Consider the following 12,463-nt stretch of genomic DNA (forward strand, 5'->3'; position numbering starts at 1 on the left):
AGTGGTCTCGCAGTCCTGTATGCCCTATGCAACAGTGCGTGTGTGTAGGTGTGTCTGCTGCTGACAAAGGCCGTAATGGCCAAAAGCTATGATTGTGTGAAGTTTTTATTGTGCCTATTGTGGCTCAGGATCTCTGCTATATGGTGAGTGGCAACTTTCCCTCTCTCGTATTGGTTCATTCAATCCTAGATTTTCCATTGTTTAAACAATTAAAATCTGTTCTTGCTTTTTGAATCACCCTGTATAGCACTCCCTTGTTGAGCAACATATAATTTGTCAAAAAAATTATAACAAATTTTATAAATTCCACTCCACTCTGAAGGTGTAATCTTGCTTTTACTGTTGAATGTTGGCAACAGTATTACTAATATAAAAAACTGGTTATATTTCCTAGATTTTAGTTTGCTGACAAGTATGTGTGAAATCTTAACTACATTTAGCATGGGGCCCTATTTGTTGTCAGGATGATTTAGTGCCTACTGAAGAGTGCATAGAAGTACTATTATCTTCTCTCTCTTCCCTCTAACAAGTATGTTATCAACTGGGATAGGACTATAACCATTACTTTACACAATTTATTTGGTTATTTCTTTTAATTTAATCCTTAATGGTCAAATAGAGTCCCATTATTCATCCTTGCTAAAGCAGCAGCAGCCAGTTATTGTGTTTCTCACTCTAAGACAACACCCTTATCATAAATAGTATGAATGTTCCCCACTCACATTCCACTGCCCCCCCCCCCTCGCCCTCCCCCTCCCCATCCCCCTCCCCCTCTCCCTCCCCGTCTTTCCCAATCCACCCACCCATTTTTGTCTGTTCATCACATTCACCATTTATTTTGTACATATAACTTACCAGTCTGTGCCAGTACTTATATGTGTACTATTTTTGGCCATTACATTATTATATTTTTAATATTTGAGTATAACATAATCTAAGACTTACTTTTTATAATTTCTCTGTGAATTTGTCTGATTGCAATTCATCTACCAATATAAAGTCACAAAAGGTCACATATCTTTGGGAAAAACAATCGTTGAACAGTTATAAATGTTCACTGATAATTTATGGTTTACCCATTTAGTCTTGTCTTATGATAGCCTAGTAAGCTGGATGCTAGTTTACAATAAATTATAAAACAAATATTATTGTGGAACATTAGTGGTGTGTATTTCAGCTTCTAACATGTTTATGTTTCTCCAAGTACTGATAGACCATTCAGTATAAGAAATACTGAAGCCTAAACAGCTAGTGAAGTTAAAATCTTCTGGGTTATTAGGCCACATCATGTTTCTTCTTTAGAAGAAGATTTTAACTTCAGTGACAACGGCCACGAAAGCCTGCAGACTTACATATATAGCTAGTGTCATTTTACAGCTACATCATACATATTGCTGAATAAGTGCACTGTGCCAAAATGTCTTCTAATTTTCTTCTGTTGTTTTCTGACAAGAGGAGGCCATGACGTTTGGAATGCGGATTTACTGCAAACTTCATACACTCGTAGTACTCAATGAGGACAACAAAATGTGTAAGCAGTAGCGCGTACTTCTCAAGTGGTATTGAGAAAATCACAAGATAACTTCGGTCGTCAAATATATATCTGTGCGTGGCCATTTTTACCATGAAGCGGCTGCAGCGGAGTTGCTGGCAAGGTAACTCAGCGTGTTCGGTCAGAGCATTAGCTACCTTTTCAAATAAAAAAACTGAGTGAACCGATCAACGAACAAACTGAGTGGGTGTCATCAGACATCCACCCTGAACAAATTCAACAAGCAACATAGATCAAAACGTTGTTTTTAAAAAAAAAAAAAAAAATGTTCGCGTTCAGCCGTTGGATTGCTGGATCGAGTTCCGTTCGTCAGCTTTTTTTTTATTTTCAACACTGTCATTTTCTTTACTATTTATATTACAATTGATATAATGGGGAAAATGTGTGTAATTGGGTGAACTTTTATTAAATTTACAATGTTATTTGGCAGTCTACTAATTTTTATTGTCACACATAATGTAATATTCATAATTATTGACTAGTAAATTTCCAAACGCATAAAGTGATACTGAAAATTTATGCTTGTCTGTGGTTTGAGAAATACCTTATACCTGGAAGGACCCTGAAATGACCTGTTACCTCCAAGTTTTGACCGGCACAGACGGTTTTCTAAAGATGTCCAATAAATCGTCACTTTCGACATTACGAGTGCAAGTTGCAGGATGGTATTTCTCATAAAAACATGGAAAACATAAAGTTAAATTATATATACTATATGTGATAATAAAAATTAGTAGACTGCCAAATAACATTGTAAATTTAATGAAAGGTCATCCAATTACGTGTATTTTCCCCCTTAACTCAATTGTAATATAAATAGTAAAGAAAATTACTGAGTTGAAAATAAAAGGAACTGATGAACGGAACTTGATCCAGCAGCTTGAACGCCAACCAGTTTTTTTTTTTAAACATTTTGTTCTATACTGTTCACTGAATTTGTTCAGGGCGGACGTTGATGACACCCGTTCACAGTGTTCGTTGATTTGTTCGGTCAGTTATTTTATTAGAAAGGATAGCTAATGCTCTGACCGAACACGCTGAGCTACTGTGTCAGCAGCTGCTTCATGGTAAAAATCGCCACGCGCAGATTCATGTTTGACAACCGAAATCCTCTTGCAATTTTCTCAGTAATGCTTGAGAAGTATGCACTACTGCTTACAAATTTTGTTGTCCTCATGGAGTACTACGAGTGTACGAAGTTTACAGTAAATCTGCATTCCAAAAGTTGTGGCCTCCCCTTGTGAGTGTCAAACATGGATTTCTCTTCAGTTATTTTCTCCTTGCTGTTTCCTTTAATACCATAAACTAATGTCTATGATTGGCATTTACATATTTATGTTAATGAAATCCGTAATGATATTATCAGTATGTTACAAACAAGTCAATGGAGATGAAAATATAAAAGGTGAACAGATGAAAGGTAAGGATAAAGTGAGCTTATCTAGTGTGCTCTTTATTTGAACTGTTATGGAATAAAAGTAGAAGGAAATTAGTTGAGAATAGTGTGAGAAATAGTATACTGTGATATTTTTTCATCTCTGGTCCATAAGAGCTTATAATCAATATTTCTTGGTCTCTGCAGTAGGAGTAACTTCACTGTAATTGAATTTAATACTAGTTCATAGTACCATAAAATAGGATGGTAAATATTTATTTTTGTATTTTGTTGCAGTTTCAGCTAGGAACTGTACCAATTCCAAAGTCATTCACCAAGAAGAGGATTGAGGAAAATATCCATATCTTTGACTTTGAGCTCAGTAATGATGATGTAACAGACATAAGTAAACTGAACAAAAACTACAGGGTTTTCCCACACGCTCAGTAAGTCTGCCTCATGAATTCATGTTAATTAGAAGTGAACTACACATCTATAATTACTGCATTCTGCACTTTGTGGAGAATGCTAACAGTTTATTTCGAACAAAAAATAATTTTTCTTAAGTTAAATTCAAGTGATTATATCTAGACTAAAATATGGCAAAAATCTGCATGTGTATAAGCCATTAATGGCTTTCAACAGGCTCAGCTAACTGCTGATCACCCATCACATGAATTCCAGATAAGAAGAGATATTAACATTTGAGAAATTGGAACAGAATGTATAAAATTTTATTTTAAAGGTTAGGTATTGAGTCATCAGGCTTGTGATTGAATGATTCCTCACAACTCACATTCTATTCCCTTGCAGTCTTATACTTTCATCTTCTTTGTCATTGATCGCTGCAGCAGCACACCACTCTTAGTTGCATATTACACTCCTCAGTATTTCGATTTTGAGCTGTTCTTGCATATGATAGCCTGCATGCCCAGTTAGTTTGCTTGTTGATGCAGTTCTGAATTAAGTAAATGCTGGGCATAAATCTATGTGAGACACTCTGGTGGTGACTTCAACTCTACTGAGGTTTTTCCAAGTGCCTAATAGGTGACGTCCTGTAGATATTCAGGAGAACTGCAAACAGACTTAGTCAAATAAGAAGTTGTGGATCAACTGAGGCAAAGTGGAAAGTGTCCAGTTGTTATGTAAATGGAGGAGAAAACAGTGGCTTTACTTGGTTACCGATGGCAAGGCCCTGTCAGATGAACTGGCTATGAAGGAATAACTAAAGTCCTCTCAAGTCTATGGTAGTCAATTGCTGTTTTGGCACTGGGTACTGCCTATCCCATGCTACTTGGGGTGCAGTAAATAATTCCAGTATCACAGTGTGTGTGTCATTTCCTGAGAGTTGTGATCACCTTAAAAAAGAGTCAAACCTATGTCACTTTCTTCTTCTGTTTCTTTCTGTCTTCCTTTGCTTCATTTTTTTTCTTTTTCTTGGCATTTCAATAGAAATGGTACAAGGGTGACAGAGATATGTGGTGAGTGAAACAGAAAGTTTAAGTTTTTGGCCTGGGGTTTTGGTGGCATATATGTAATTGTTGTCTCCTTTAGACCCATGGTTATTAATCTTTGAGTGGGTGCACTGGGGTATTTGGGACACCATTGCCGAATTTTGTAGTGCTGTAGCACACCGCGGAGCTCTACGGTATGGCAGCTCTAGGTGTTTGTTTACTGGACCTTCCTTTTCGCTCCCCTTTCCTTTACAATTTTGAATAGGTATGCCATTTTCACTTTATCCACAAACTCTGAAAGGGAAGACGAAAGTGGGAGTGAGGAAGCAAGAAATTCTGAAACTGAGATTTTCTTAGGAAGAGAGAATCTTTTCAAATGATGTAAAAAACCGGCCTCTCTCTCTCTCTCTCTCTCTCTCTCTCTCTCTCTCTCTCTATATATATATATATATATATATATATATATATATATATATATATATTAGCGGATGGATATGTGTGCGTGTGTGTGTGTGTGTGTGTGTGTGTGTGTGTGTGTGTGTGTGCGCGAGTGTACACCTGTCCTTTTTTTCCCCCTAAGGGAAGTCTTTCCGCTCCCAGGATTGGAATGACTCCTTACCCTCTCCCTTGAAACCCACATCCTTTCGTCTTTCCCTCTCCTTCCTGAAGAAGCAACCATCGGTTGCGAAAGCTAGTAATTCTGTGTGTGTGTTTGTGTGTTTTGTTCTTGTGCCTGTCTGCCGGCGTTTTCCCGCTTGGTAAGTCTTGGAATCTTTGTTTTTAATATATTTTTCCCATGTGGAAGTTTCTTTCTATTTTATATATAAGAAACTTCCACATGGGAAAAATATATTAAAAACAAAGAATCCAAGACTTACCAAGCGGGAAAGTGCCGGTAGACAGGCACAATAAAATAACACACAAACACACACACAAAATTTCTAGCTTTCGCAACCAACGGGTGCTTCTTCACGAAAGAGGGAAGGAGAGGGAAAGACGAAAGGATGTGGGTTTTAAGGGAGAGGGTAAGGAGTCATTCCAATCCCGGGAGCGGAAGATTTACCTTAGGGGAAAAAAAGGATAGGTATATACCCACGCACACACACACACACACACACACACACACACACACACACACATATCCATCCATACATATACAGACACTGCTTGGATGCTACCATGCTGCAGACACTGTCATTTTATTGGTTGTGCTATCATGTAAACGACACAGTAAGCTATGTCCTCGTCACAAATACAGTAACAAACTTTGATGATTGTTGGACAGATTGTAAACTTCTTTTCAGTTGACTTAGGTTTACATTGACCAAATACCTTCTGACCATTTAATAAACATTTGCAGAAAGAAATATGACGCATAACAGCTTTGAAATGCAGTCATTGTAACAGAAAATCAGACCAATATTTGAGACAAGTTGACTCATCACCCAATCATCACAAGAGAATTAAAGCTACAGTGGGTCACAATGCAAAACATAATTGAACAGCCACCAGGAAGAAACCGTTCATTCCACAAAAAGAAAATGACAGGACTGGTTTGATAAAAATAATGAAGAAATTTTAAGCCTTATCATTGCCTGTAAGTGATGCCTATCTGTACCTCACCCAAAATCCATCCTCTGAAGTTAAGAAGGAACATTTACAAGACCTGAAGAGCAAATATCACACTGTAATAAGGGAAATTAAAGACAAGTGGTATCAGCAATGAGCCAGGGAACTGATTACCCATGTAACTCCTTCATTACTGCGTAAGGGCTCCACACAGCTTGAACATGTGACAGTGTCAGGAGTTAACAGGGAACCTGCAAACCCAAGGCAATACAATCCTACTCACTGACAACCAACTCATCTTCAGATAACTAAACTCTACCGAAATGTAGCTCCTCCACTGTGGAGGCTTTCTTTGCAGCATACTATTCAAGTATAACATCTTTCACAACCGGAAACCAGGAAAGGCTTCAGGGACATTCTTCTAGAATGTGTGCTGATGTTCCCCTTGAGGGAAAGATTTTTCTCTCTTATTCTTTTCAGTGGAAACTTTGAAAGTAGGAGCTGTTATGATACATTAGGTATTTTCTACATCTGGGGAAAACTATTGTGGAACAGTCTTGCTGTTCAGATATTTGGAGAATATCTGGTATGCAGGAGATATAAATTTTGTGAGTGACCTAATATCTTCATATTTTGACTATAATATGAAAAATTATGTACCCAGCATCTTATGCACATGACTAGTTACCCTAGCCAGATTACGCTCACATGACTAGTTACTCCTTTTGATATATGAGGGAATAACACAACTCATACAGAATTGCTTTTATTTACTACCATTACAACGACTTACATTTCTTGGATGGACAAGATTTTGGATGACTTGCTTCATGCACAACAGTGTCAACAAGTAACTTTAACACTTTCAGACCTATAAAATTTTGACTGTCATTCCTTTCATAATGAATATTATTTTTCATATGTAAACTCACATTCCTGATCAACCAACAATACAATTGTTGTCACTCATTTTACATCATTTGATAGGACTGTTCTAATCTATGACTGGCACCAGCACTTTCTCTTCCTACCAGTACACAGTTTACTGTAAAGAAAAAAGAAAACATTCTACTACATGATGTGGCTATTTCTTGTTTTCTGCTTTTTCTAATAGCCATACCAACAGAAAACTAGATTGTGGCTATTTCTTGTTTTGTGCTTTTTCTTATAGCCATACCAACAGAAAACTAGATTTTATTTCTATTTTATGAACAACCTGAAAGAATTTGACACGTGTCCTCATACTTATATAAAAATCATGTTACACTGGTATGTGAGGGACATTTAATAAGTAATGCATCACATTTTTCTGAAATCAGGATGGCTTTATTCAGGGTTCTAATGCACTATATTGTTCTCCACTCCTTTGCCTACAAAATACAATTTTACAACATAATTGCTGTTCAAAGCAGCATTATTATGTTGCCTAACTGTGAGGGCCTGCATGCCCCCACAGTACCACTCTATTGGTTGACATTGGAGTCAATATCTTGCAGCATCAATAACCTCCCAATCATCCATTTACTGCTTCCTATGGAGAGTATCCCTTACTGTGTATGGAAGTGGCTATAGAGTCCATTGAAGTTTGTAAGTTCTTGGGTGCACAGACTTATGTGGGGATTTATGTTGTCATAGAAAAGAAGAAGTTTGTTTTGTGGTGATGAACACTCTGAAGTTGTTTCTTCAGTTTCCTGAGGGTAGCACAGTATGCTTCAGAGGTCAACATTGCACTACAGAGGAGGACATCAAACAAAATAATCCCTTCAGGTTTTCAGGAGACTATCAACATGAGTTTACCAGCTGAGGGTGCGGCTTTGAACTTTTTCTTCAGGGGAGAAGTGGTGTGTCACCACTTCATGGATTGCCATTTTGTTTCTAGTTCAAACTAATGAATCCATGTCTCATTGCCTATGATGATGTTTACAACAAATTGTCATGATTAGTCTTGTAATGCGTAAGCAATCTGGTACAGATGGTCCTTTGTTGCTCTTTAAGGTCTTCTGATAGGCAGTGAGGAACCCAATGAGTACTTCAGCTGGTGGATGAGAGTGTCAGTACTACCAACAGAGATATCCACTTATGCACTGAGATGTTTCATTGTGACCTCTCAATCAAATGAAAATGTCTGCACATTTCAACATGCAGGACACAGCTGAGTGCCCTTAACTGGGACATGGGAGATCGGACAGGTTTGCAAGACATTTCTGCAATAATGAAAGACACCTTCTAACTGGCTCACCATGCTTTTTCTCACCGCCAGGTTTCCATAGATATTTTACAAGCACCTGTAAATATCTTTGATCCCCTGGTTTTCTGCCAAAAGAAACTCAATGACAGCTATCTGCTTGGAATGCGGAATGCTTCATGAAATTCTGCCACCTATCAGGGGCTGAAGGAGGAATATTCTGTGATGTACGGAAACAATTTCTGCATTTTTTCAACCAAAATCAGCTGCAGAAAAAAGTGATGAATTGCTTACTGAATGTCCCTCAAGTTTGAGTGATTGGTGTGTGACAGCATGGTTTGGAGTGGGTGAAAGATTTTATGCCAAACATGGATGTGGGAGCAGGAGAAGGCAGCCCATGAATAAAATGCCATTTATTGTTTATTATTTATGAGCATTTAGTCTTCCTGGCCGAATAAAATACCATTTATTGTTTATTATTTATGACCATTCTGTCTTTTTGGCCATGGATCTTGATCCATGGAACCCTGGTGAGTGTGGCAAATATACTGTTGCATCATATTCTGGCTGTGTGTCCTCACAGTGCATACTAAGCATCTGCTGATGCTGTGTCAGGTCCCATTGTCATGTAACTGAGCCTGTTGCAGACCTGGTTGAGGGGTTTGCCATGGTCCTGGGGCATGTGATGAAGTGACTGTAGTGTCAGCCAGTACCCCAGCCTACACACCAGTGGATGGACAGATAAAGTTGTCTGTGTCAAACCACAGGAGCACTATGGCTAGTTCAAGCCCTTGAATATGGGAAGGCAGCTGGATCCCAGCTGAGTAGACTCATGAGTGCAGGGCTGCCAAGAGCCTGAAAAATCGGGCAGCAGTCAAGGGTTCATGGACTAGTAACACTGTTGGTGACTTTGTCACAGGTACATCTTTGTCTTCATGGCAAGCTGGGCATCATAACAAAGCCTAGTTGTGCAACTGACTATTATCTGGTCCTTCCTGGTATAAACACTACTGTCAGGAGGCTGATTATGAGGAAGAGGCAGCACTACCACACTCTTGAATCATATAGAAACTTCTTGAAGGGTGATCAGTGTCTAAGAATTGGGTCATTTTCTTGCAGAAGTAGGCCAGAGCATGAAAGTGGCTAGCTGCTGAGGATGCTCTGCTGGCAGTCAGTGCCTGGGACATGGTGCACTGGCTACAGACACTGTCTGATTCATTACAGGTTTTGCAAAATGCAATCTGTCCAGCTGATCACGTGGAAATCGTTTAGAATCTGCCTAACACAAAGTCATCTATCCTCTTGTATCAGTAAATATTTTACCATCACTTGGGAACCAACAAGTAAAAAATGAAGCCTACTAGTGTTTTATTTACCCATAGATAAATAGATAAAAAACTGATTACGTGGCTGACTATGCATATTTCTTTAGATCATTATAATGTACACTACTATTCATATACAACAGCTGAGAATTGTTAAAAAGCTGAGCAACTGCTCTTCAGTAATAACATGTTAGTAGCTTTTATTGGGAATTTAGAAATCTCCCACATACAGATACACATTTGAATAGCTATCCTGTGTCTCAAGAAGCCATTAGAGTAAATCCTCTTACTATTTCTAAATCTGCAGTCCTTTATTCTCTCATAAAAAGTTACATTAATTCTTCAATCATTTTTCCAGAATATTATTCTCTATGATAGTGAAGAATAAGAGCATGCCAAGTAAAATAACTATTTTATTTGCCTATTATTACACTAAAAATATTTTTTATATTATTGCTAACTAGTTATATATGTACATATACTCCAATTATTTATCAGTAACACAGAAAATTCTGTGTATATTTTTTAAAACAGATAATTATCTTCACAAACAAAAGAAATGGCCTATATATTGTAGTCTACAGAACACCACGCATGACTTGGCATTTCCCTTTCATACTCTCTATTGCTACAATCATATTGTCTCTCTTCTTTTCTAGGAGGTTTCTCTTATAACACTATTTATTGATTCAGTGTGTAACAACTTTTAGACACTAATCTTCCTTTCATTTGTTAATCATCTGCTGTTATTATGTCAGATTTTTACATTAATATACAGGGTGATTCAAAAAGAATACCACAACTTTAGGAATTTAAAACTCAGCAACGACAAAAGGCAGAGCTAAGCACTATCTGTCGGCGAATTAAGGGAGCTATAAAGTTTCATTTAGTTGTACATTTGTTCACTTGAGGTTGTGTTGACTAGGCATCAGCGTCAGTTGATGCTAAGATGGCGACCGCTCAACAGAAAGCTTTTTGTGTTATTGAGTCCGGCAGAAGTGAATCGACGACAGTTGTTCAGCGTGCATTTTGAACAAAGTATGGTGTTAAACCTCCTGATAGGTGGTGTATTAAACATTGGTATAAACAGTTTACAGAGAATGGGTGTTTGTGCAATGGTAAAAGTTCTGGACGGCCGAGAACGAGTGATGAAAATGTAGCACGCATCCAGCAAGCATTTGTTCGCAGCCCAGGAAAATCGACTCGCAGAGCTAGCAGAGAGCTGCAAATTCCACAATCAACTGTATGGAGAGTCCTATGAAAAAGGTTAGTTATGAAACTTTATCGTCTGAAATTGGTTCAAGCACTGTCTGCAGCTGATAAGATTAAAAGAATCGATTTCTGTGATTTTATCCTTGCTCAAATGGAAACAGATGAATCTTTCGTTTCAAAGATTGTGTTTAGTGATGAAGCAACTTTCCACACTAACGGGAAAGTCAACCGTCACAATATCTGTATATGGGGCACTGAGAATCCATGGGAAACAACTCAGTATGAACGTGACTCGCCTAAGGTGAACATTTTCTGTGCCATTTCAGCCAATAAAGTTTTCGGTCCCTTTTTCTTCGAAGGTGCTACTGTAACTGGACTACAGTATCTGGAGATTTTAGAGAATTGGCTGTTCCCTCAGCTCGAACAAGAAGCACAACAATTCATATTTCAGCAGGATGAAGCGCCACCACATTGGCACTTATCTGTCCGTAACTACCTGAACGTCAACTACCCAAGGCGATGGATTGGCCGCCAGGCAGCCCGTGACAGAGCACTTCATCACTGGCCTCCAAGAAGCACTGATCTTACCCCCTGCGATTTTTTCTTATGGGGGTATGTTAAGGATATGGTGTTTCGGCCACCTCTCCCAGCCACCATTGATGATTTGAAACGAGAAATAACAGCAGCTATCCAAACTGTTGCGCCAGATATGCTACAGAGAGTGTGGAATGAGTTGGAGTATTGGGTTGATATTGCTCAAGTGTCTGGAGGGGGCCATATTGAACATCTCTGAACTTGTTTTTGAGTGAAAAAAACCTTTTTAAATACTCTTTGTAATGATGTATAACAGAAGGTTATATTATGTTTCTTCCATTAAATACACATTTTTAAAGTTGTGGTATTCTTTTTGAATCACCCTGTACTATCAACAAGGCATTACTGTAAAAATTTAGTTTTACCATATGATTCCATGCTGACCCCTCTACATTAGTGCAACTGGATTATGATGATGTACACTAAGCAGTAAGTGGTTATTAACTCATGACAATTTCTTTCTCCTGCAGGGCAAAACATTCAAAATATTATCCTTTCCATGATGAATTCTGATGGAGAAGAAAGAGCTAATAAAATAATGAAGAAAATCTTGACTCTTCATTTCAAACAAATTCTACAGCATTACAGACTTATTTTTTTTTGTCTTCATTTACCAGGCCCCTTATGCTGCCTAACTGTGATATTTCTATAAATACTTTTTTTTCATATATTATGTGAATATTTGTTAGTGTGTCGATGATCAATTCCACATATGTAAGGAGTCTTCTATGGTATTTTGTAATAAAGATTATAATGTGGTTATATTACCTCTTTAGTGAGACAATGAAAAACTTCTGGATGGAATGAGCAGAGACAACCCATCATCATGCAGAGCAGACGTTGAGTGGTGCCCCCCTCCCCCCCCTGTCCCTGCCACACCCACATACACATCACACACATACTCTCACGCCCTCACACAGAATGAAACTAATTCATTGTCATTTTGTAAGTATGACACTGAGACATTTTCAGCACTATGGAAGAACCAAATGCAATGAACTTTGTGACAATAATATGAAATCTAAACTAATAAAAGGGAATGAATGAATTTACAGAGCAGTAAACCAATTATATACTATAAATAAATATCTAATGAAATCACCTTATGGTTTAGTAAGACTAGGCCCTATCTGTAAATCATTTCACCAAACCAAAAATGAGAATGTGCTTCTGAGGAATGATAATTCTCATGTGACA

General features: G+C 37.9%; 1 protein-coding gene across 1 annotated transcript in view; it reads left to right on the forward strand.

Annotated features, from left to right (window-relative positions):
- LOC126283959 (aldo-keto reductase family 1 member B1-like) overlaps positions 1-12,030 on the forward strand; it is an 82,345-nt gene extending 70,315 nt beyond the window's left edge. Inside the window, exons 6-7 of the mRNA XM_049982399.1 lie at positions 3,225-3,373; positions 11,737-12,030. Of these exons, the coding sequence (XP_049838356.1) occupies positions 3,225-3,373; positions 11,737-11,779 (192 nt within the window). The 3' untranslated portion in view covers positions 11,780-12,030. The remainder of the gene's footprint in view (positions 1-3,224; positions 3,374-11,736) is intronic.
- The last annotated feature ends 433 nt before the right edge of the window (positions 12,031-12,463 follow it).

This window comes from Schistocerca gregaria, chromosome 8 (assembly GCF_023897955.1).
Source record: "Schistocerca gregaria isolate iqSchGreg1 chromosome 8, iqSchGreg1.2, whole genome shotgun sequence".
Classification (NCBI taxonomy): Eukaryota; Metazoa; Arthropoda; class Insecta; order Orthoptera; family Acrididae; genus Schistocerca; species Schistocerca gregaria.